Source organism: Callorhinchus milii, unplaced genomic scaffold, assembly GCF_018977255.1.
Source record: "Callorhinchus milii isolate IMCB2004 unplaced genomic scaffold, IMCB_Cmil_1.0 Scaffold1, whole genome shotgun sequence".
Taxonomy (NCBI): domain Eukaryota; kingdom Metazoa; phylum Chordata; class Chondrichthyes; order Chimaeriformes; family Callorhinchidae; genus Callorhinchus; species Callorhinchus milii.
In genome coordinates, this window is record NW_024704742.1 from 83,880,938 (window position 1) to 83,905,192 (window position 24,255).

Consider the following 24,255-nt stretch of genomic DNA (forward strand, 5'->3'; position numbering starts at 1 on the left):
TCCTTGCTTTTGATATAGTGTCTTGATCGTTAAAGTGTTAAAGAACTTCACAGTTAGTGGCTTTCAAGAGTAGTGATTGAGTGTGGCTAGGTCACACAGATCACCATAAAGTGAAGGACCAAGTTAGTGGGTGGGGGATTGGCCAGCATACAGTGAGAAATTCCCTTCTTTTTGAAGTGTCACAGGATCTTTAACTTCCTCTTGAATAAACAGACAGGACTTTGGTTTAACATCTCATCCGAAGGATGGCACCTCTGACAATACAGTATTTCCCCAGTATAACACTAGAGTGTCTGTCAGGAGTGAGCTCAACATCGCAATTTGAGGATGACAAGCTGACGAGAGGTAAAATATTCCTCGCGAGAGAGAGAGTGTGTGTGTGTTGGTGAGAGATACACAAACATCACATACGGGAAACTAATTCTTGACTTCTATTTCAGAAACTGCAAGAGAGGCTGGTAATTTGGAAGAGTGTAAATGACAAGTTTGTGGGGTGTTGCTCTCCTTTGTTCCCACCAGATTTTCAGGGTTCAGGTTCAGGGAGCTTGTGATGTTCTTTGATTCTTTTTCATTAATTCAAATCATGATGAAATCAATGCTAGGCATTAAGCAAGACAGATGCATAGTTTTAATTATGAAACAATTGCATAAAAAATGAAAGGTTAAATGTAATTATTTTTGTGGATAATTGCGTTACACAGCCCAGTGGAACTCTTAGTTCAGTGGGGATAGATGGATTAGAACACTGTGTCAGATGCACATCTGTCTAGCATGCCACTCACTGTTGGATTTTAACAGTTGTGGCAAGAAGTCCTGCTTAGATATACATTTATGCTAGTCAAGCAAGCCTTTAGTCAGAATTAATTACAGTTTTATTATGTATGGTTTTCAGTTTATTGGAACATAATGCATTATGGAACTTGCCGAGTTTCCATAATATCAGGTTAGAAACTCTCAAATTGTATAAAGTATTTAAATGCAAAATGGAACACGGGGCTTTGTTTTCTTGCTTTTTGAAATTTTCATGGGGATCTCGATTTCTCCTATTATTGTTCTTCATGAATGCAAGACGACAGTGGCGCAAACTGCTCAAATGACATCTAGTGGTAGAATTACGTAGTGGTAGTTTTGTTCTGTTTGCCATCCAAGGCGTATCCTTTTGATTACAAAAATTGTAACCAATCACAAATTTTTTTGATTCTTGGGATGTCCTCCCGACTTGAAAGGCGCTCTATAAATGTAATTTTGTTGTTGTTGTTGTTATCTCTCTCAGTACTTATAAGCTGGGCCAATAGAAAAGTGTGGAAGTATTTGCTGAAAATCGGGAGGAAGTTTAGCAAATTTTGCAGGAAATTGCAGGGCTGGTTGGTGCTGTTGAGGTACATTTTATTGCCAACCTACATTTTTTCACCTTATTGATGAAAGCTAAACATGAGGAAATAGCAAAATAGATTGTTGCAAAAAAATATTAATTTCTTCTTTAACAAAAACTGGTGGCCTGGAGATCCACCAAAAAACAGATACTCAGGATCAGTGTCCTGACTATGTGGCTACAGGAGCTGATCACATCCTGACTCTCATGGCACAGCAGCGCACACCGAGAGCCAGAGAGAGATACGCAGACACTCAGAGACACTCACAGACAGAGACCACACATTCTCAGAGACACACACACACACTCATAGACACAGAGACGTACATACACAAACAGAGGAGAGAGAGATACACAGACACTCACAAATGCATAGAGAGAGAGAGACACAGATAATCTCAACAGTGGGGCCACCGAGTGGAGCGAAGCCCATTTCCCGTTTCCCATTTCCAGCGTCTGGAACCTCCTCGCCCACAGTTGAGTCAGGAAAAGAGCCAGCAGAGGCCAGGGGCCAGAAAGTTACTTTATTAGTGGGTTTATAGGGGATGGCAGTGTTTATAACAGATTCCGCAAAAAAAAGCGGCCTTGTTTTTCTATTGACCCAGCTCATCAATACCCTTTTTCTTGGTCACTACCAACTTCAGTTACACTCAGCTTTACTCCTTCTGAGTCTATTCTGTGGCATGCACTGTTTACATGGGTAAAAATGATCAACAACAACTTGGATTTATATAGCGCCCTCCATGCCGGATGGCAACTCAGAGTGCTTTACAGTAACAGATCCCGGGGCTGAGCCGGGGGAGGGGGAGGAAGGTGACCAAAGGCGTGGTCGAAAAGAAAGACCTGAAAATAGGAAGAGAGGAGGGCGCGAGGCGAAGGGAGAGAGGAAGGGAATTCCAGAGAGCCTCGGGGCATAGTGGCTGAAGGCACGGCCGCCGAGGGTGGAGCGGAGGACTCGGGGGACAAGGAGGAGGCCAAACCCGGAGGAACGAAAGCAATGGGCATTGTTCTGAGGAGAGAGGAGGTCAGAGAGTTAGGGGGCTGTGGAGGAATGGAGGGATTTGAAGACAAGGGTGAGGATCTTGAAATCAATCCTCTCTGGGACAGGGAGCCAGTGCAGTCTGGTGAGGACTGGGGTATCGGGGAGCGGAGTTTGGTGCAGGTGAGAATGCGGGCGGCAGAGTCCTGTAGCTCAGTGGTTAGAGCACTCGCTTTGCAAGTGAGAAACCTGAGTTCAATTCCAGGCAGAGGGCGAAACCTTGGGCAAGTTTCCTTACTCCACACGCCTAATAATAATCCCTCCAAAACAAAAAACAATAATAAATTGGTCATTTTCAATCTACGACTGTTTGTGGGACATTGCTGTGCGCAATTGGCTGCCGCGTTCGCCCACAAATATACAGTCAATTCACTTTACAGTGTGTTCTGTGAAGCGCTTTGGGACGTCCTCCCGACGTGAAAAGCGCTATATCAAATGCAAGGATTATTATTATTATTATTATTATAATAATAATAATCCTTGCATTTGATATAGCGCTTTTTACATCTTCTTGACGTCTCAAAGCGCTTCACAGAATAGGCTGTAAAGTTTTGAATAATCTGGATTTTATGGATGGTAGTGGAGGGGAGGCCGGCGAGGAGGGCATTTGAATAGTCCAGCTGGGAGGTGACAAAGGCATGGACCAGGGTTTCAGCGGCTTTTGGAGTGAGGTATTGGCAAAGGTGGGCGATGCATCGGAGGTGGAAGAAAGCGGTGCTGGTGAGGGACCGGATGTGGGGGAGGAAGGATAATTGGGGGTCAAACCTGATTTCAGGGGGACAAGGGAGTTGAAGGTGGAGGAGAGGCGATCATGGAGCAGCTGGACGGCTGCTTCAGGATCTCCCTGGGTGGAATGCCAGAGAGATAGGATGTTTGATGATGTTAGGGCCTTTGTGAGGGTCTCAGGGGGAAGCCTTTTCCAAGGACGGTAGAGGATGGTTGAGGACTTGGTGGAGGAGAGAGGGATGTGAGAGGAGAAGGAGATGAGGAAGTGGTCCGAGATGGCCTTGTCCACTATTCTAAGGTCGGAAATGTCAAGGCTGTGGGTGATAACACGGTCAAGGGCATGACCACGGTTGTGGGTGGGTAAATTTATGTGGAGGGTGAGATTTAGGGAGGAGGAGAAGAAGGCAGTGAAGTCGGCAGAAGTAGTGCAAGGGGAGTTTAGGTGGAAGTTGAAATCGCCCATTATGAGCAGGTGTTCGGAGCAGAGGGACAGGGATCAAGCTCATACTAGCCCAGAGCAACAATAAACAACAAAAAAAATTACATTTGAGAGGTATGAGGGTGGCTGAAAGCACGGTTGAAAAGAAGGGCCTTGAGTCGTGCCTTGAAGGAGACAAGGGAGGGAGCAAGGCGAGAGGATTGTGGGATGGAGTTCCAGTGGGTGGGTGGGGGCAGAGAGGTTGAAAGCCCGGCCGGCGATGGTAGGGCAGGTTGGGCGGGAGACATGGAGTAGGCTGAAGCCCGCTGAACGGATGAAGCAGACAGGTTGATAGGGGGTCAGCAGGTCAGAGATGTAGGAGGGGGAAAGGCCATGGAGGGTCTTGAAAGTGGGGACAAGGATTTTGAATTCTATCCTCTGAAGGATGGGGAGCCAGTGGAGCCGGGCGAGGGTGGGGGTGATGGGGGGTCATGGAGACTGGTGCGAGAGAGGACACAAGCTGCAGAGTTCTGGATGATCTGCATCTTGTGGAGGGAAGAGTTGGGGAGGTCGACAAGGAGGGAGATTCCATAGTCGAGCTTGCGGTGACAAAGGCGTGTACGAGGGTTTTGGCGGCTTGAGGGTTAAGGCAGTGGTGGAGTCGGACAATATTGCGGAGGTAGGGGAAGACAGAGCGGGTCATGGCATGGATATGAGGGAGAAGGGACAGTTGAGGGTCGAACGAAACGCCAAGGTTCCTGACTGGCTTGGTGAGGTGGGGTGTGCATCCGTGGATGTTGATGCTGCCGATGGCTGAGATGCAGAGGCGCTGGCGTAAGCCAATCAGGAGGGCCTCGGTCTTGTTGACATTCATCTGTAGAAAGTTGGCTCTCATCCAGGACTTGGTGTCCAACAGACGGTCTGTCAGGACATCAGTTGTCCTGGCATCGATGGTGGAGGCAGAGATAGAGTTGGGTGTCATCCGCATACATGTGGAAGTTGACCCCATGTCTGCGGATGATGTCACCGAGGGGGAGCATGTAGAGGTTGAAGAGGAGGGGACCGAGGACAGAGCCCTGAGGAACACCACACAAGACTGTGCGGGGGCTGGAAGAGAAACTGTTGGCAGAGACAAATTGGAGATGATGTGAGAGATAAGACCTGAACCATTCAAGGACAGAACCTTGAAGGTTGAGATGAGGGGAAAGCTGGTGGAGGAGGATGGAGTGGTCCAAGGTATCGAAGGCAGCAGAGAGGACGAGGAGGAAACGCCTGGAATCACTCTTCAGTCTCCCACAAAATAAAATTTTAAAAAGCGTTTAATTCCTCCCTCCGCTCAATGGACACCAGCCTGCTTCATGTCACCTGCCCTGCCCACCCCACCATAGGAGGTCGACTTTCAGTGTATCCGCTCTGACTCTCTGAAATTTCATCCCTTTGACTTGCTCCCTACTCTCATTTCCTTCAAGGTCTGCCTCAAGACCTTCCTCTTTGACCACACTATTGGCCATTTCCCCCATTTGCCCCCACCCTATCTTTGGGGCATCCTCCTGCCGTGAAAGGCTCTATATACATGTAAAATTGTATTGTATCTTAGACTGCTATTGATTCCTCTGACTGCTAGATATTTTTTATATACGTATAGTGGCTTGATTGACAGCTTTGATTTTTTAAAAATTATAGCATAATCATCTGAAGTCCACAATTGATTGTATGTGCTGTTTGAGTAAGGCTGTAGTTGGTACAACTGAATAAATATTGCTAATGGAATTTCTGCGCGGTTTGCTGTAAATTGAGCTCAGTCTTACTAATAAGGAAAGAAACTGAAGCATTGTTATTTGTAATGGAGTCTTTTTCTCAATTAGAATCCAAAATCCCATTTGCAGTTTTCCTGTTTGTTAGTCTCATTGGTATCAATACATTATAAAATTGGAAAGCTTTTTCTAATTTAAAAAAACCCACTGAGATATAGAGGATATGTTGCCAAATAAAGCTATGTGAAGTTCTATGAATAAGGAAAACAAGTTACTGGGATTATTCAATAGAAAGCTACGTATTTAAATCTAAATACACTGGAAGCCGCTTAAGCCGGACACATCAGAGCTTAAGCGGCGTCCATGGCGAATCAAAGTTCTTCCCACCCAGCAGAGGAGCTGCAGTGGTGCCTCCTCCCTCCCATTGCCATTCCTGTTCCTCCGCCCTTCACTGATTTACAGTCTTTACCTGCTTGTGAATGTCTGGAGTCTGCTGTCAATCATTCACAACGTGACTCCTCCCATCTCCATCCCAGAGCCGCTTGTGGTGAGTGAGTAAACACAGCGGCGACCAGTGCGGCATTTTGTCCGAATTAATCAGATTTTTATACAAATTAACCGGCATATTTAAAACGGGTAAGAGTACTAATGGGTCGGGTGTCTTGTCCTATTTAACCGGTATCTGGGGTTAACTGTCATCCAACCGAAGTGACTTCCACTGTATACACAGAAGATGTTAGAGGTTTACTCTATTTTCACTAACATCGCAAACGGCATTTGCAAAATGTAGCACTACAATACACTTTAAAAACACATGTTCTGTTTGTAGTAACACCACTTCCATACATTACAATATCTACATTCAAAAGCAAATTTTCTCAATGAACTCAGACTTGTCTCATAAACTATCCAATGACAAGTTCCTTCCTTTACACATATACATTTATAGTGTACGCTTCAAAAATTATCACATTTAAAATAAAAATGATAAATGTGGTTTTGAATGTGGAAGCAGTTGATACTGCAATAATGTACAGAAGTGATGTTACTACGTAAAAGGCGCTGTATAAATTTGTAAATAGTACTATTCAGAGCTAATGCACTGTTTTCTGAACCTAGGCTCTTGATTTTATTATGTGTTTAAATTATTTGCGTGAAGCATGTAAGATTTGGAAAATTGACACAGAAAAAATGTTATATAATCAAGTATATGGGTAATTATAAATTTCTAATTTCAAATTAAAACTAAAACTTCAATCCATAAACTTTTTGACAGTGATGTTCATCGTGCATGCCTTTCAGAGTCCTACAGTTGAATTTCTGAAACAGATTTTCTGATTTAAAAACAAAATAGACGATGGCAAAGTAAGTGAAGCTGTTGTTGTCCACAAAAGTTTTACATCTTCTCTTGACAACTTGGCCATGAGTGGAAGTAGCTTCTAGGAAGGGAGTGCCCTATCAGTTTATTCATTGGTGGTTTTCTGACTATAGATATTAAATGTTAATTACAAAACCCACACTGAACCAATTCTGCCATGCTTGTAGACTCAATGTAGATGAGATTTATTTGTTGTGCATTTTTAAGTGCTTGGCAGCTTTTGACATTTAAATTTAAATGACACAGCTTGAAGTGCACAAATATTCACATCCAGTGTCGCTGGTAATGAGTGATCTACTTCACCGGGCATTCCACTCCACCGTAAAGATTTTGCTTAGTCTACTTTCATTTATTTCTTAGTTTTGTACTTTTCATTGCAATACTGCAAATAGTTGGGTTCACGTCACAAGAGAGGTTTGGATAAGAAGGCCCTTCAGAATACCCACCCTATGTCGTCTTGTTACAGGAGAGGCCCCCGTACCCCCACCCCCATGTCCTCAGCCCGTGTCCTCAGCCCCGTGCCTTGTGCTCCCTAGACCCAGCATTGTGCACCCCATTACCCTGTGCAGCGAGCACCACAGACTTCGAAACTACACTTTCTGATAGTCTGTTACAGTCATTCCTGCTCTAATTGCACAACTATATACCTGTGAAGCCCAAGCATATTGTGGTGGCTGGAATGATACACACTCCTCCAGGTTCAGCCAAACCAGAGGACTCTACTGGAGATCTGGAAAGAAGTGATTTGGCAGAGTAGCTTAACATCCTGTTTGCTTTGTTTAAAAGTGTCAGTCTGGCTTAGTTGGAAGCACTCTCGTTTCTGAGTCCGAAGGTTATGAGTTCAAGTAACCATATTGGGAACATAAGCTCATATTCTAAACCAGAGTTGGCCAACTTGTGGCCTTTGAGCTGCATTACTCATGCGTAAAATAGTTATGTGAGTGTCTGAGGTCTTCGGGCTGCAAGTTGGCCATCCCTGTTCTAAGATGACTCTTCAATGCTAAATAGAGGTCCCGTCTATCTGTTCAGGTAGATGTTCAAGATTCCATAGACCATCCCATTCAAAAAGAGAAGGGAGGTTCTCCTTGTGTCCTGGCTAACAATCTCCCAGGTAAAATTGGGCATTGACTTCATGCCTGTTTGTGGGTCATTGCTGGGTGTAAATTGGCTGCCACATTTGCCTACAAATAAACGTTTACTACATTTTAAAATGAATTCTGTGAAGCCTTAGATCTTTTGATGATGTGATAAGGTGCCATTTATAAGCTCTTTCTGTTACGCGCTCAATTTTTCTGCTTAAAATTTTCTTGTTGGTTTGTATCTCACCTTATTACCTTCAGTAATTGCATTAAATATACACAATGGGGTTCTCTGGTTTAATGAAAAATATAACACTGATGCATTACGGCTTCTGTGTATTTGATAGATATATTCTGTGTATGTGCATTATATACTTTATTTCTAAACTACTGAGCTTTGTTTTGTATCTTCTAAATAATTCCACTGTGGCAGTTTTCATTCATAAGTAGGCAGGCAAATGTAATTTTTTAAAACTCGCTTTGGGAGTGTAATCCGAATACTGATCAAATATTGTTGCCGCGAGCGAATATTGCTTTGAATTCCTTAAGGGATTGCACATCCAAGTGTAATACAAATCCTCAATGTTATCTTGATGGAAATGCAAAATGGTATGTAGGTTAGGAACCAGGAGTTTTTTAAAAATCCTTAGAATCTTTAGTTTGTATTTTCACTCCTTGACCAGTAAGTGAAATGATTGTAAGAAACTTGTTTTGTAGATGAGTAGCAATCTCCATTAGTTTATTTATATAATGTGGGTGTTTCTGCATTTCTAGATTACGTGAACAAGAAAGGAAGGAGGCAGAAGAGGCTGTCCAAAAGGAGATAGAAGAATGGGAAAAGAACCTGCGAGCCCAGGCTGAGCCCAATCGCATGGAAACACTATGGGAAATCCCATCCATTGGTCATTTCCTTTGTTTGGCTCAGCAGATCCTTAATTTACCCGAAATTGTTTATTTTGATCTTGAACGCTGCCTTCTACTGCCACAGTGCAGTTCTTTCCTTGCTAAGATAATGACGTCTTTACTGGGCCCTCACCATCGCCGAGCAACTTTACACCGGAGGCCACCTTTGTCTTACAAAATGTGGGAGGTGGCTCTGAAACAAAGAGTCCAACATTGGTATGTAATGGTTAGCCATGCAGAAAATCCCAATCTGCAGGCTGAGAAACTTGGCCTTAGTCCTCAGTTTTTTCAGGTCCTTGGAGAAACTAGTCCTTTGGAGGTCAAAGCTTTCCACGAGCTAAACTTTTACAAGCGTGTTTGGTTGCTAAAGGGCTTGAGTGATTATGTGTATGAAACCCAGAAAGAGGTACAAGATGCAGTTTTAGGCCAGCCCATCCATGAATGCAGGGAGGTGGTGCTTGGGTATGATTCTCACGAGAATGCCTATGTCCATTTCCCACAGTTCTGTGGTGCAGACTTGAGAATTTACAAACAATCTCCTCTTCCACCCCCACAATTTCCTATTCCGCCTATCAAAATATACAGGACGTCACAATGGGCATCGGGGGAAGTCAAAAGTGGTGTGCTGTCACAATGCCACCCAAAAGATGTCAAAAAGGAGGCCCGAAATACTTCTCCTGGCAAAAGAACACATTGCTGTAAGAAAGCCAATAAAGGTGTTACCTCCAGTGATAGAGAAGATTTCAGTGTAAAGGTGGAATCTGACACCCAGTTTGTTTCTCAAGAAGGTAAAGAAGAAATAAAATTAAACTGTGAATGTAAAAACCATAGAACTTCTGGTGTGAAGAAGGAAAATGGTGGCTCTTGTAAGGAAAACGTGGTGAAACCTGCAAGTCCTGGAGAAGTTCTAGGATACGGAGAGCCTCTCAGCCCAGGAGAGATTAGGATAACGGAGAATGGGGAATTCTGCACTGATGACCCCGGACTAAGGAAAGGTATGAGACCATTGAAAGAAAAAGCAATCAAAAGCTGCAAAGCGCTTGTTAATGGAAGCCATACTGAAATTCTTGATGTAAGCTGCCTGGTTGGTAAAATAAATAATATTTCCACAAAACATTTCTTGGGAAAAACCGAGGATCTTGATATGGTAAAACTGCATGTGAAGAAAAAGAAGAAGAAGAAAAAGAAACTGAAAGATTCACAGTCAAGGTCAGGCATGGTTTGTCAAAATCCATCAAAGATTCAGAAGTCAGGAATCAAGAATAAGTCGTTACTGATAAAGAAAACAAAACACAAAAAGCACAAATCTGGTTAGTGATATCTCTTTTTCCCCTTTAAGATACTTTCTTTTCCAAAAGTAAATTAAATTAACAAATTTAAATAGTTTGAAGTATTTTTATTAAAAAAACTTGAATGCCTGGCAAATGAGTCTGGTGCATTCGTTGTCTGCAACTGCGCCTATCTTTCATATAAATTGCGCAGGTAAAGAATATAGATATAGAGGACAGACCATTGAATTTGATATTTATTTAGATATTCATTTGAGTTGCCCCAGCAGTGCATACATTACACCTGCGAATCCACGTTGATCTTTAACAAATGATGTATGTCTCTGTGAATTATTGCATAGATAAATGAATAATTCATATTAAAATTGACTGATTCAGCTTGAAACGGAGACCTGGTTAAGATGACATCACTGGAATTTGCATTGCTTAAAGTTAGTGTCCAGTCGAGCCTTTTTGGTGTTTTGCAGTGGCTATTATTGCTGCGGCAGTAAAGTGCAGGTGCTGATACTCAATCGCTAAGTTTTCACTTTGCAGACTTTCATTCCGCACTTCTGAATGGGCGGAGGAGAGGGCGGGTGTGTTCAGTTCAGTGCATTCCAAAGAACGTTTCATCATCCAAGTAACACTTACAATAGTAATAATAATGAAAATAATACAAGTAGCGAGATAATGTCAATGTATCACGTAAACATCAGAGACTTGTATTTGCAGTCACACCAAACGATGACATTGAAAATTGGAAGATGTGCCTGAATATCAGATGACTTTGCTCCTGACCATTGCTCGTATTTCAATACCAGCCCAGTGATTAGCAAAGCATATGTCAGAAATATTTGCGCTGATCTCATTTTCACTACAGTGGAAATGTTACTGGTTGCAGCATAATGGATAGAGCTTGGGAGATAAATGAGTCAGCCAGGGTTCCCACACTTCATTGCTACCTGTTGCGTATTTTTTACCTCAGAAACTGCAGTGCATACATCTGTTTGTAGACATCTGGAAATAACTGTGTCGAGCTCAATTGTGGTGGAATAACTTATTGACATTATCAAGGATTATACTTGAAGAATGGCCACTTGTTTCAGATACTGAAGTACTAACGGCAAGCATGAAATAGTAGTACAAGTCCTGTTCCCACACTTTTTTTCCTGCTTCAGTGTACTAACCAATAACTAAAACACGTGTAAGAATGATGAAAATTGTATTTAGAAGTGCTTAATTGTATTCAGTACAAATGTTTAACTGTATTTAGACGTCCAGAGAATCGATGTATGTGAGCGCCATCATTTTAATGGCAGATAATGATCCGCCACCTTGTTCAGTGCAACATCTTCCATAGCATGGATGGAGTGACAAGTGAAATGCATCTTTAACAGCTTGCTTCAGCTTCTCCGTAGTCTCATATCACTTTTTTGTAATGGCATAAGAGGACTTTGTGGACACCTTATATATCAGCATCAGACAGAAAGTGAGAAAATGGGAGGGGGAATTCCTTAGGATAAAGCAGTATTAGATAACTAGGAAATTCAATATATTTCAAATATTTAAGCACATTACATGTGATTTGCAGGCCTACTTAATGCTGTAGTGATTTGTTAGAGAAATTTTGGATCAGTGGTGCTGAAGCAAAGTCATATTTGTATGAAAATCACTTTAAATGGTCTAGAGGCAGGAAATAACATAGCTCCCATTAGTAAACTGACATATTTGTCAGGTAGAAACGTTTTTGCTTTATAAGATTGAACAGCAGATGGACAACAAATGTTTTCTTAAATGTTCAAACCATTTTTTTCTATTGTCAGTTAAATAATCAGACTTTTAGTAGTGTAGTTACAGTAATGTTTTAGTGTGGCTCTTGATTTTCAGCTATTCACATGAGGTGCCAAAGATATAGGGGTATTTCCAGCGCCTTGGGTCATCCTCCCAATGTGAGAGGCCCTGTATAAATGCAACTTTGTTGTTGTTTTGTAAATTCCAGGGTGGAAACACAAAAGCAGATGAACTGTTTTAGTTGTAAACTAAATAACCTGGTCATTAATCAGGTATTTTTGTATAGAACAACCTTGAACAGAATGTACAGTAATAAAAATAAATGCAGAGTTTAAGTTGGGCAATAAAGAGATCTAATTCTGCAGTGTTCATTTTAACCCAGCAGGTGGCAAAATAGTCCATCTGCATGTGTGACTAGGGCATCAGAGGATGTGTATTGAGTACTGCACTTTCTATTGCTTCCCTGTTTTCCTTTACAGTGAAAATACTTGTTTGAAGTTGATTAAATTTGTTTTTATAAATTAAAACAAAACAGAGTTACATAGTATGATACGGCAAAGAACCAGGCAGTTAATATTTTTGGCCAGCTGCATGTCCAGACGTTATGAAAGATACTAATAGCAGTCACCAGTACAAACTGCAGACTATTCAGCAAGGCTGACACTCCAGTGCAATGCTGGAGGGCATGCTGCATTGTTGGAGGTGCCGTCCTTCAGATGAGACATTAAACCGAGGTCTTGCATGCCTGTTCAGGTAGACTTTAAAGAATCCATGGCACTATTCGAAAAGAGAATCGAGTTTCTCCTGCTGTCCTGGTATTCTTTTCATTTCATGGCTGTTTGTAGCACATTGCTGTGAGCATATTAGCTGCTGTGTTCGCCTACTAAATGCAGTCACAACACTTCACAGTATATCTTGTGAAACAATTTGAGATGTCCTGACATGAAACGCAGTATATCAAATGACAAGATTTTTATTATTATTTACTCATTCTTATGGCTTTGATATCAACATCTGGGGATGAATTATTGCCACCATTTGATTCTTATATAGGAACATCTTCGCCTTCATCTTTCCTCCGTCCACTGCTATAAGAAAGCCACCCCCTGCTCCCATTCCCACACAGCTGTCGTCTGCCCTGCTGCTGCTTCTCACTCCTCTCCTCCGATCGCTACCTCATGTTGAAAAGTACATTATAAATGCAAGTTGTTGTTGTTGCAAACCTGTGTTATCAATCTTCGGCACGATACTCTCCTTTCCTAAACATTGTCACTACCCACCTTGTTGAAAATAAACTCTTCACTTGAGTTCTGACGAAGGGTCGTGGACCCGAAACATTGACTCACTTTCCTTTCCCCATGGGTGCTGCCTGACCTGCTGAGTTTTCCCAGCTCTCTCTGTTTTTGTTTCAGAGTCCAGCATCTGCAGTATTTTGTGTTTTCTTCACTTAGAGTCCCATCTCTAATTTGTACTTCTCCAAGGTGCTGGAATGCGTTATCACCTCCAAGTTCCATTCCTTCCTCGCCCATCATTCCCTATATGAATGCATCACTCTGGCTTCTGGCTTGCCCACAGCACCAAAACAGCCTTGATCAGAGTCGCACACACCATCCTTTCTTATTTGCGGTGATCAGGACTACCTCCTTATCCTCCTCAATCTCTCTCCTTTTCACACTGTAGATCACTCCATCCCTCTCCACCATCTCTGCTCCTGGTACATCTTCATAGCTCTGCACTTTCTGGTTTAACAATCCCAGTGTTTTAGCTTTGTCTCATTTATTATGGCTTTTCCTCCTGCCCTTGCATTCTCACATGCCCCAGAGTATCCTCTGTCCCCTTGTTTACCTAATCAACATGCTTCTCCTAGGTGACATTTTCTGCTGCCACTTCCATATTTACATTGGTATCTAACCCTGTCTTTCTGCCTCTACTGGACCGCCTGCAGCCTTGCACAGCTTCTCATTTCATCATCTGTGGAGTCCTGTAGCGTAGTGGTCAGCGCTCTCACCTTGCAAGCGAGAGGACCTGGGTTCGATTCCCGGGCAGGGAGAAACATTGGGAAAGTTACCTGACTCTACACACCTCTGTTTACCTTGCAGTAAATAGGAACCCGGTTATTAGTCGATTGGCGGATCGCTTTTCTGGGGGAATAATTCTTTCAAATACAAACCCCAAAAAAAATTTGGTCACTCAATCCACGACTGTTTGTGGGACACTGCTGTGCGCAATTGGCTGCCGCATTTTGCCCACAAAATATACAGTCAATTCCTTTTACAGTATATTCTGTGAAGTGCTTTGAGATGTCTCAAATACATGATAAGGTATATCAAATGCAAGGATTATTATTATTAACCTCAACTTCATTACTGTTCTGACAGACTACCTATTTGACGTCCGAGTCCTGGAAAAACCTTAACTTTCTCCAATTAATCATGCTTTAAGTTGTTCTTCCTATGTGAAAGGCACTATATCAGTGTCCCAAATCTGTCCCCTGAATGTGGACAAGTTCTACCTGACTTCTTGTTCATCTTGGGCACATGCAGCGACAATATTAACACTACACGATTAAGTACTCTCTCACAGAGAAATCATAGTTCCGGTCTAACTGAGGCTGTTGTAATTACGAAGACAGAATCGGTCGGTGGTTTTCCACTGGATTTTTAATTACAGAGTCCGAAGGTAATCACAGAGATGGTAGGTTTTACAATCAGTGCAAATTGTTTTCTTGTATAAGTGTTTGTTTCAATCATTTTCTTTTGGAAAATGCACTGTGTGTATCTGTATCATTTAATTAAATTATGCAAACGAGTCTTCATTTTTATGTACGATGGATGCCGGAATATTCTAGACATTTTATAATTAGTCTTTCTGGTTGTTAGGAAGTATGTGTGTCTCCATGACCTCACCCCTCCCCATCTCTGCGATTTCTTCAACCCCACCACCATGGCTTCTCCTTCTGCATAGCCTAATTCATGTCCTCAGTCCTGATCTGAGCTTTCAGCTTATCTCTCTTCCTCTCCAAACCCCTCCCTCTGGAACTCTATCCTGGAATCCATTCATGTATCCCACTCCCTTTCCACCTTTAAAGCTCAGCTGAAGGCCTGTCTTTCGATCACCTTGACCCCACATCCCCAAGGTCAGCTTTCCAATCAGCTATGTAAAGCACTTTGAGACATCCTCATATTGTGCAAGGTGTTATATAAATGTAAACTGTTGTTGGAAACTTTGATCCTATCATTATATTTACAGGAATAATTTGTGACTAAAAATGTATATCGTAGAAATTGAGAGCTCCGGTTAGCTGAATGTTCTTGCTTTTGTCGATCTTCCCAGGAAAGAAGCCAGATTCCGAAAAGACGGATGAAAAAAAGAAAAAAGTGATGCCACCACCACTGCCTACAACCCCACAGTTTCAGGTGTGTGTACCAGCAATAAGAATAATCCACAAATGAATGTTTAAACTTGAAACCTTTAGGGTGTATTTTTGTGGCAATGGAATTAAGTCTCCATGTGACACACCACACCCCAAACGAAAACAAATCTTGTTGGCGGGTGAATTACTTTTACTGTACTGGCCTTAAACTGGCCCACACCAATTATTCTGCCTGCAAAATGATGCTGTTGACAGAGAGAAGGTGTGTGTCTGGGGAGCGCGGGGGAAGAGGTGCATGTGCTTTGAACCTTTGACAAACTCTTAAGAGAGCTCTCAGTGATCTGCTCCCATTATTTAGTTTGAGAAACTAGGTTCTGCACATCAATTTGCATACTTTTCCAGGCATACAATTTAATTGTGTTTATCAAGGACTGATTGCCCCGCTAGTGTGGATCAAAGCACGGGGCAGGGGTTGTAAGGTGAGGCAACTGGGTGAAGTACAATGCTGCACTAATGCCGCATTGAGTCAAATGTTACTTTATCTGCAGCGGCAGACACAAGCGGACACTGGCAGTAATCACAAATGTAGATTCCTTATATTGAAAACAATACAATCCCAATATGCCTTTGTACATAAATTCTGTATCACTGTCCTGAGCAATGATGTCACACCTTTGTTTCCTCAAAAGCTTACTTTCTCATTGTCTTGGTGGTTTTATGCAACATTACATGAAGCTTCAGTTATATAACATCCTTCTTTCCACCCCTACCCCAATTTTTGTGGCTGCAGGAATTGATTGCACAAAACCAGGAAAGTATAAGTGTTGATGTGAAAAAGTTTACCTTTCTCCTAATGCGTCATCCATAGAATCCTGCCAACTTTCCGATTCTATGAATTGTGCAGTTCGAGCAAGGCAGAGAGAGAGAGCTGTTGCTTGCTTCACATTAACACTTATTTTCCTTCCAAAAGACTATTTGCACTGCTCGCTGTCCATCATATCCCTGTTCATATGGATTGACTCCAAACAACATGATTCGCAATTGCATCTTAGACTTTTCTTCCCATTCGTGCCTGAGAAAATATGCATACAAAATGTTATATCTTTACTGATTATTATTAAAGAAACGAGCAGTGTTTTGGGGTTTGGCTAGGAACTTGATTATTCATGGAACAATAACAAAATTAAGTATTTTTTCCTATAGCTTGTTTGCACTAGTCTTGATGAACTCAGGGAACTCATTGCCAAAATGGATGTGGAGCTCAAAGAAATGGAAACTAATAAGAAGAAATCTGTAAGTAGCCAATTTTCCCTGGCCTTAACCATAGGTCAAAACTTTTTCCAAATCTTTTTGAAAGTTCTACTTCAAATTAGATTGTGGAAAATGATTTTTTTGTTGTGTGGTCATTGTATTGGAGTGAATCGTATAAGTAGGTCAGCGTGAGATTTAAAAATTCAGTTGTGCCATGCAACATATTTCTCCGAATAATTTTCCATTTAATTCCAAATCCGTTGTGGATGTTATTAGAGACAGCCAAAACTGTGTTACATGCAAATAATAGTATTAACTCGAGTGGACGTTTTCAAGATCCACAAATCCTTTGTTGTGCCACTCCACTTTAAAATATATCCTGTGCAATGCTTTAGGACATCCTCCTAATCTGAAAAACGTTATATCAAATGTAAGGATTATTTATGATTATTATTAATTTCCATGAGCACTGGTACTGTATCAAACCCAGAATATCCTTTGCGTGTTGATTACGAACTTCAGTTGTAGCACTTAAAGATAACTTTGTGTGTAACTTTTGTAACTTCATATATAAAGCACCGTTTTTCTGCATGTTGTCTTCTGTTTTCATTGTGATAAATTATTTCTGTTGTACTATATGAATTAAATCAGGGTTTTCTATGTATCCTTGGTAACTAAGTCGACACATAAATGTTCTGCATTTTGAATCACAGTGAATGCAATTGGCCTTTCACTCTTTGAGATTGATAAAATGAATACAAGTTGAAGCTGCTCTGGCCAAGTTTATGCGAATTTAGGCCAAGACCTTTATCCATTAGGCCTCTGGAGAAGTTCTTGCAAATGTTTCATGCATAGTTCTATTTTGAATAACAAAGTCTTGTGTACAGTACCACAGATTATTGAGAGTCAAACTTAGTAACAACGCAGCACTTTCATAGACATCTGCAGGTACATAGATGACCAAACTTGGGAGTCGGCTGTAATTGTGATGGAATGCTATATTCTGATCAGTTGTTGGTATTACTTTGTTGGTATATACAGATATTGTTTGTTTTTATTTTTGTTTTTAAACCACAGGAGAAATGGTTTTACCGAAGACAAGCTGTAAAAGAGCTACATAATACATTGGGACGATTGTTAAATGAATTGTTGCCGTGGGAACAAAAGTTGATCAAGGCATACCTGAGAAATAGGTAATCAGTTTACAAGGCTGTTTTTCCTTTTACCTCAGATGTGATACGGTTCCACGGCCGCCCCTCTAGTACCTCGTTCAAGTGATCATTCTTCATTGGTGAACCTACAACAACAAACAACAAAATTACATTTGTAAAGTGCCTTTCAAGTCGGGAGGAGGTCCCAAGAAACTTAGTTAGCGAGTGTGGATGGGCTTTTAAACAATGGGCACGACAGCCAGCCTAAACCATTTTCCGCAAGCACACTTTTTAGCAGAAAACAGTGGTTCATGCGTTGGTGTTTTATCCACTGAGCCATTGATGTTTTTAAGCATGACAATACTTAGCAAGGAAAAAGTATATGATGAGAAGCTTGTTTAGGCCTATGAATAAAATACCTACACCAGACTTAAGTATTTCTATTTATTGAATGTGTGATTATTTGTGGAAAATAGACTTTTTGTGGTATTTAATATACTTGAGCTAAAAAAAAATTTGATAAGGTGAGAAACAATTTCAGGAGGTGCTTTATTTAAAATCCACTTAATTTAAAAATAGCAATTTTCATTTGGGATGTTGGCACCTCAGTCCTAACGTTCAAGCATTGCCTGCAAAATGCAGTCACAACACTTTGCAGTATATCCTGTGAAGTGCTTTGAAGACATTCTCTAATGTGAAAGCCGTTATATCAAATGCAAGGATTATTAACAATGATAAGTAGCAATAGTTTCCAGTGTGCTATTCAGGTGGTATCTGGCAGGCAGTGAGCATTGCATAGGTGTTAAATAGAGGCTCACTATTGGAATGAGATGATTAGTCCGTTGGCATAACCAACCAGGTAAAGTGATCAGAACTCTTGCGAGTTTTCCCCTGTATATCTTTTGTTTGAATCAAGATGATATAATTGAAGAATGACTTTGGGGAACTAATGAGCTAAGAACTATGAGGGAATTGAATCACGGTACACACAGCTGAAACTGCCAGTTGTTAATGGTAACAATTTGATGTTAGTTCAGCTCCTTTATGCTATTGTCAGCAAATTCTCTGAATCATTACCCTAATGGTAAAAGCACGTGTTGTTCAAATAATAATACTCCCATTACAAAGAATTTCAATCATTCAAGTTTATCATATTCTTTATAAACACTTGTTTTTAATCAAACCAAATGAGGAGTTTAATAGAGATCTGCATCTTGGCAGGAGAAAAACAGGTGGTAGTATTGGGTGTACAGGAGGACTGAGTTAGAGTGGGATTAGGGAATAGAAATTAACCCAGTACAACACATTAGGTGAATTTGACTGAATGCTTAATAGGTTAACAGATCATACTTCAAGAGCAATATAAAGTCTTTGTGTATACTGCCAGTCAGGAATCAACTTGCACAAATAACAGGATTTATAAATGATTTCTTTCTTTTCTAGGGCTCGAATGAAGAAAGACTTTGATGATTTTAAGAAACAGCCTGATCATGATGTGTTTGTTCGAGAAACCTGGCCGATTGAGGAACTGGATGGAGAGCTTATGAAAGATGTGTCTCCAAATGAAACTGGGTCCCCTACATTTGCAGACCTTCCTGATTTGATGAAGAGAGAGTACTCAGAAATGGGTAACTTTTTTAAAAAAAATTAGCCATTGCAGTGCTATATAAGTTGTATTCATCATGTATTCTCTTTCTTACCTTCTAAGTGGTAAGCACACTGGCATTCCTCCGCCACCCTCCCGTTTGCTAAACATAAGGAGAAAATACTAATGAACATTTTTTTTTGCCATCTTGTATCCTTTTAATTGGGTAAAACAATGACTATCATTTCAGTGGAGCCTGTTCTCTTAAGACTAATAGGAGTTGGTATGACGACATAAATGTAATCTGATGCTTATCTACTTTACTGTACACTATGCAAGTTATTTATGATTGATGTCAGGACTAAAAGTGTGCTTAAATTCCATTCATATTTATCATTAAACCTATTTGATATCTTTCAGATGACATAATGCAGTTAGACATGGAGCTATCTACAGGAAGAGCAAGACCTATAAGAAGAGAAAGTTCCAGCAAAGAAACAGCGAGACAAGTTTCTAAGAATCTTAAACGGCAAACTAAACAGTGTAATGATCCTGATGAATGTTGGAAAGAACCTTTTCCTAGAAAAAAGACCAAACTAAGCACAAGTGAAACTACTGCAGACCATAACGCAGGGGACGTCGCATTTGGCTCAGAGTCTAGAAACCAACCGATTGAATTAAAATCTCCAGGGGTAGAGCTTCCAGCTGAACCAGGTAACTCAAGCAAACCAGCTGAACGGTGCATCAAACCAGAGACTTTTAGAGGAGAAGTGACGAACGTATCCAGATCAACTGTACAGAAAGGGACCAAACCCATTCAAGCCTTACTCGCAAAACATAACGGGAACAAAGTGACCTTAACCAATCAGATGTCCTCCTCTGTGAGTGAGGAGGTGGCCAACTCTCAAGAAAAAAATCCAGTTACGTTGCAGTCAAGTCCAGCAAAATCTCCATTACCAGCACTTGTTTCTACAAAAGCCCCTTTGCAGATGCTTTACAAATTGCCCGATGGATCCTGTGTGCCAATCGATCTCAGTAACAGTCAGATTAAGCTTGCAATGCAACCTATTATTGACCCGAAGACTGGAGAGAGGATTATGCAGCAAGTACTCATTGTGCCCAAAAACTTCCTAGCCCAGCGGCAAGACAGCAAATTGGTTGAAAAAGAAAGTCAACCAAAGGCACTAAGGGATACGGAAAAACAAACTTCACTTGGCTTTCAAACTGTTAATATATGTCAGTCTCCTTCAGCAGACCTTCAGGCTCCATCAGCTTTTAAAGCTCAATTACAGACAGCTAATTTAATACAGAGTAGGGGCATTGCCAGTATAGGAGCAGTAACAAGCTCTCTTAGTCGCCCAATAACAGCCGTATCATCATCCACGCCATGTAACTTTTTGGCATCATCAGCAACCATAGTACCACAGGGTAGGATGGAAACACCTCAAGTTATGGCATCTTCGGTTACTAGCTCAAATACAAGATGTGGTCAACCAGTAGCTATTCAGGCAGTAAATATACCCAGGCCAGTGAGCAGTACTAGTTCAGCTCAGACCTTCAAGCCACAGCAGCTGATTGAGTCAACTGAAACAAAGCAAGAACTTAAAACCGTGTGCATAAGGGACTCTCAGTCTATTTTAGTTATGACACGTGGTGGTAACACAGGTGTTGTTCAGGTTCGAAACAACTGTGACCAAACCTCACCTAATGCTGTTACTCCAAGGCCAATATTTACTTTTTTACCAGATGTTCAGAATTTTGTTTTGTCAAAGACTACATCGCCCTCGTCATTGCCATCTCTTCTTGTTCCAGGACAATCTTCCTTGACAAATTTTTCTCAAGTTCCAGTTTCCAGTCCCATTCCATCAGTTCCATTGGGCCTAAAACAATTGACTGGGGAAGGAATTAAAGTAGTGGGACCTTGCAAGTCAGTAAATCCGAGAGGAGCTGTACAACTGGTAAATGCATCTGTACACAGGCCTATTCCTTCTGGATTGTCAACTGCTTCAGAGAGTTCAAACATGACCATGCACAGCAGTACTTATAACACCATGAATTTAACAGCTGGTCCTTCGTGTGCATTATCAACTGAAGGCCTGGTCCAAAATAAGGTAGCAGGGACTCAAGCGCCAACGTTGCAAATCTCACTTGATACCGCAAGCGGAAAGCAACTATTCTTGACCCAGCCAGAACGCAGTAAGCCTGTAGGGAGCACTTTCTTGAGCGCAACTACAATACCCAAACTTTTGTTGGTTAATAATCCCTCTGTTGTTGCTCCCTGTAACACAAGTCCAGTCAGCATGACAGCTCCTTTGACATGTACAACTGCTCAACCTCAAAAGTTAGTCTTTGTGAATCCAACAGTAACTGCAATACCCACATCGCCCACTTTAACATTATCAACAAAGTCGCCCCAATTCCAGCATACACCATCGAACACAACACAGATATCACTGAAAAACACAGAGCAATGCCAGTTAATGCTTGTGCCCTACACCGGCGATTCCCCAATTAAGGCTGTTTCGGCACCTCAGGTAAAGGTTGCTCCTAAAGGATCAAATCCCAGCCAGGTTGTGAGAAACAGCATCCAGAAAGCCCCAGGAATCAGTGTTGTGCCAAATACATCTGCAAAAGGGGGAGAAAGGTTATCTGCAAAGAATATAGTATTACCAGCAACTTGTATTTGCAGTTCAGTAGCAGTCCCTTCCGTTGCAATAGGAAATCAAAGTGTTTCATCTTTTACGACAGGAATCCGAATGTGCGTGAGAAATCCATACACAGTGACAACTGCTACAGGTGCAACTCCTTCAACGACTACTTTTGCAACATTTGGTTCACTTCCCACGGTTGTGCTTAAGGGAAACGAAAGCGTGCCTGGGACTAATCGGGGAACATTAAATCGGCTTCCTTTTGCTATTTCTACAGTGAAAGCAGAGCATCTTGCTTCCTCGGTCCTTTTTGCATCTGCACAGCCAAAGAACTCACAACAGTCACCGACTCCTCTCTCGTTACCAATCACAACTGCTTTACCAAACCCAATCACAGTCAGTTCAAAGATGGTACCAGCGAGCACTCACACAATAGGTACATCTTTCCCCCCACAAAACGCACTTGTTATGAAAGACAGCAGTCAAACAGTTATTCGATTTCAGAATCCAAACACCACAGGTCCATCACTAACAAATACAGTTGCAAGGTTTCCATCTGTGCAGGGAACTCCTCGTCTGAGTGCACCAGCTTCCTCCAATCTAATGTGTGCTGCAGGTTTAGGGTCAACAAAAGCACGTCCAACAATGGTACACAACATGACAAAACCTCCGATAACGACTAATACGGTCCCTGCAGCTTCAGCTTTGATGTATCCTGCAGGTACAATACCAACTTCTGTCACCAAAGTTTCCGAACCATTAAATGAATCTTGCATACGGCAGAAAATAGTCATCAATACGAGTACCCCCTTGGCTCCAGGAACTCAGATAGTCATTAACAATCATAGATTTGTTGTTCCACCACAGGGCCTTGGATCTGGTAGTCATGTCCTGTTGATTTCCAATACACTAAAACCGAATACAACCCAATCAGTAAATCTCAATCCAGGATCTCAGGCAGGAACTGATGTTACATCTGCATGCCAGAAGGGCGTTGCCATGTCTGGTGGAGCAGACCGTTCTTTGTCCACTCTGCCTCCTTGTGTTCTTCCACCCGAAAAGTTGCATCAAAACATGTGTGTTCAGAGTGGGGCACAAGCAGTGGCAGTTTCTAAATCTGTTCAGCTTGCAACATCATCAACAATGATCAATGTCCCTGTGGCAAGACCTTCACTTCAGACTACAGTAGACAAAGTCCAAGCTCCTACAATCCAGAGTACTACAAACCCTATGTCAGGGAGTTCTACAGTTCTTCCATTAGGCACTTCCTTCAGTAAATTGCTAGTGAGCCCTGAGGGTGCAGTTTTAAATTCTATTAATACTGTGGTTAATCCCATTGCAAATGTGGTGTCTCCATCTTCTCTGACCCAAGTTTCAGGGAGTCTAAGCACAAGTTCTGCTGCAGTCTTCTCTACATATAAAGCATCTGAAGTACTCGACCCTTCTAGAACTGTTTCAGCAGCTTCCAAAGCTTAAATGACACCCAGCACATATCCAAACTATGGGGACTGAGAACCTTGAAAGGAACTGCATCCATTCTTTGATTATGCCTTGGTTTTAGAAAGTTGTGACCTAGGTTTAAAATAAAGCTGTTGAGATGTCTGAGAGGCACAAATATTTATTTAGTTTGTTTACCATTGTTAATTTCATGTTGAAAGGATGCTTTTTTTGTGTCGTACCCGTGAGATCTGTGTAGTTCAGTGTACAGAAACAATGTTGAAAACTGTAAGGCAGCACATTTGAAAGGACTTGTAAATTTCCCTCAGTTTATAATTTCAAGAAAAGCATAGCAATTTTAGTTATTGCTTCTTGTGCACTCAAAGCTTCTTGCACATTTACAGCACCACCTGTATCAATGTCTACATCTTTGGTATGCTACAATATTGTACTTATGTGATTTTTAAGAAATGTGTAGTCCAGAAAAATGAACATAAGACTTGTTTATATGCTATTGCTTTCTTTTTTAAATATTTAACATAGAAAACTTCTGCAGTCTGTTGTACAGTTGTAAATACTTTTGAACCCCAGCAAGTTGTACTAAAGTGAATGTACAAAACATTTTGCTAATTTATTTGTTTCTTGTTTATATAATGTATAGGTTTTTAAGCCATTTAGTAGCTTTTAAGGACCAGTGTTTAGGAAAATGCAGAAAAGTCTGCATGATTAAAAATGTGTGCAATTGTTATTTATGTGCCTCGTACATTGTTTTATTCTAACATTTTTTATCAATTTTAATTCTATTCAGAATTAATTCTGTAGAAATAATCGGTAACATACAGTTCAACTATTTGGTAGGTTGGGTTATGTATATCCCTTGTTTCCTTAATAGTTGAATATTGGAGAAAGGTTGCTAAAGCTTATGACAAAGCTGTACTTTTAATCGTGTAAATGCAGTATCTCCAGAAGTGCCTGCACTTAGGTACAGGAAACCAGTCAATGAAATGTGCTGAGCATGGCATATAGGAAATTTTTTTGCCAAGGAGTGCCCATCAGATTTGATAAAAATATAATGATACCAG

General features: G+C 41.2%; 1 protein-coding gene across 1 annotated transcript in view; it reads left to right on the forward strand.

The window, feature by feature from the left end:
- Window positions 1-23,792, forward strand: part of LOC103187157 (uncharacterized protein KIAA2026) — a 34,190-nt gene extending 10,398 nt beyond the window's left edge. The window contains exons 3-8 of the mRNA XM_042332593.1: window positions 8,541-9,979; window positions 15,062-15,144; window positions 16,305-16,394; window positions 17,430-17,545; window positions 18,947-19,131; window positions 19,509-23,792. Of these exons, the coding sequence (XP_042188527.1) occupies window positions 8,541-9,979; window positions 15,062-15,144; window positions 16,305-16,394; window positions 17,430-17,545; window positions 18,947-19,131; window positions 19,509-23,212 (5,617 nt within the window). The 3' untranslated portion in view covers window positions 23,213-23,792. The remainder of the gene's footprint in view (window positions 1-8,540; window positions 9,980-15,061; window positions 15,145-16,304; window positions 16,395-17,429; window positions 17,546-18,946; window positions 19,132-19,508) is intronic.
- The last annotated feature ends 463 nt before the right edge of the window (window positions 23,793-24,255 follow it).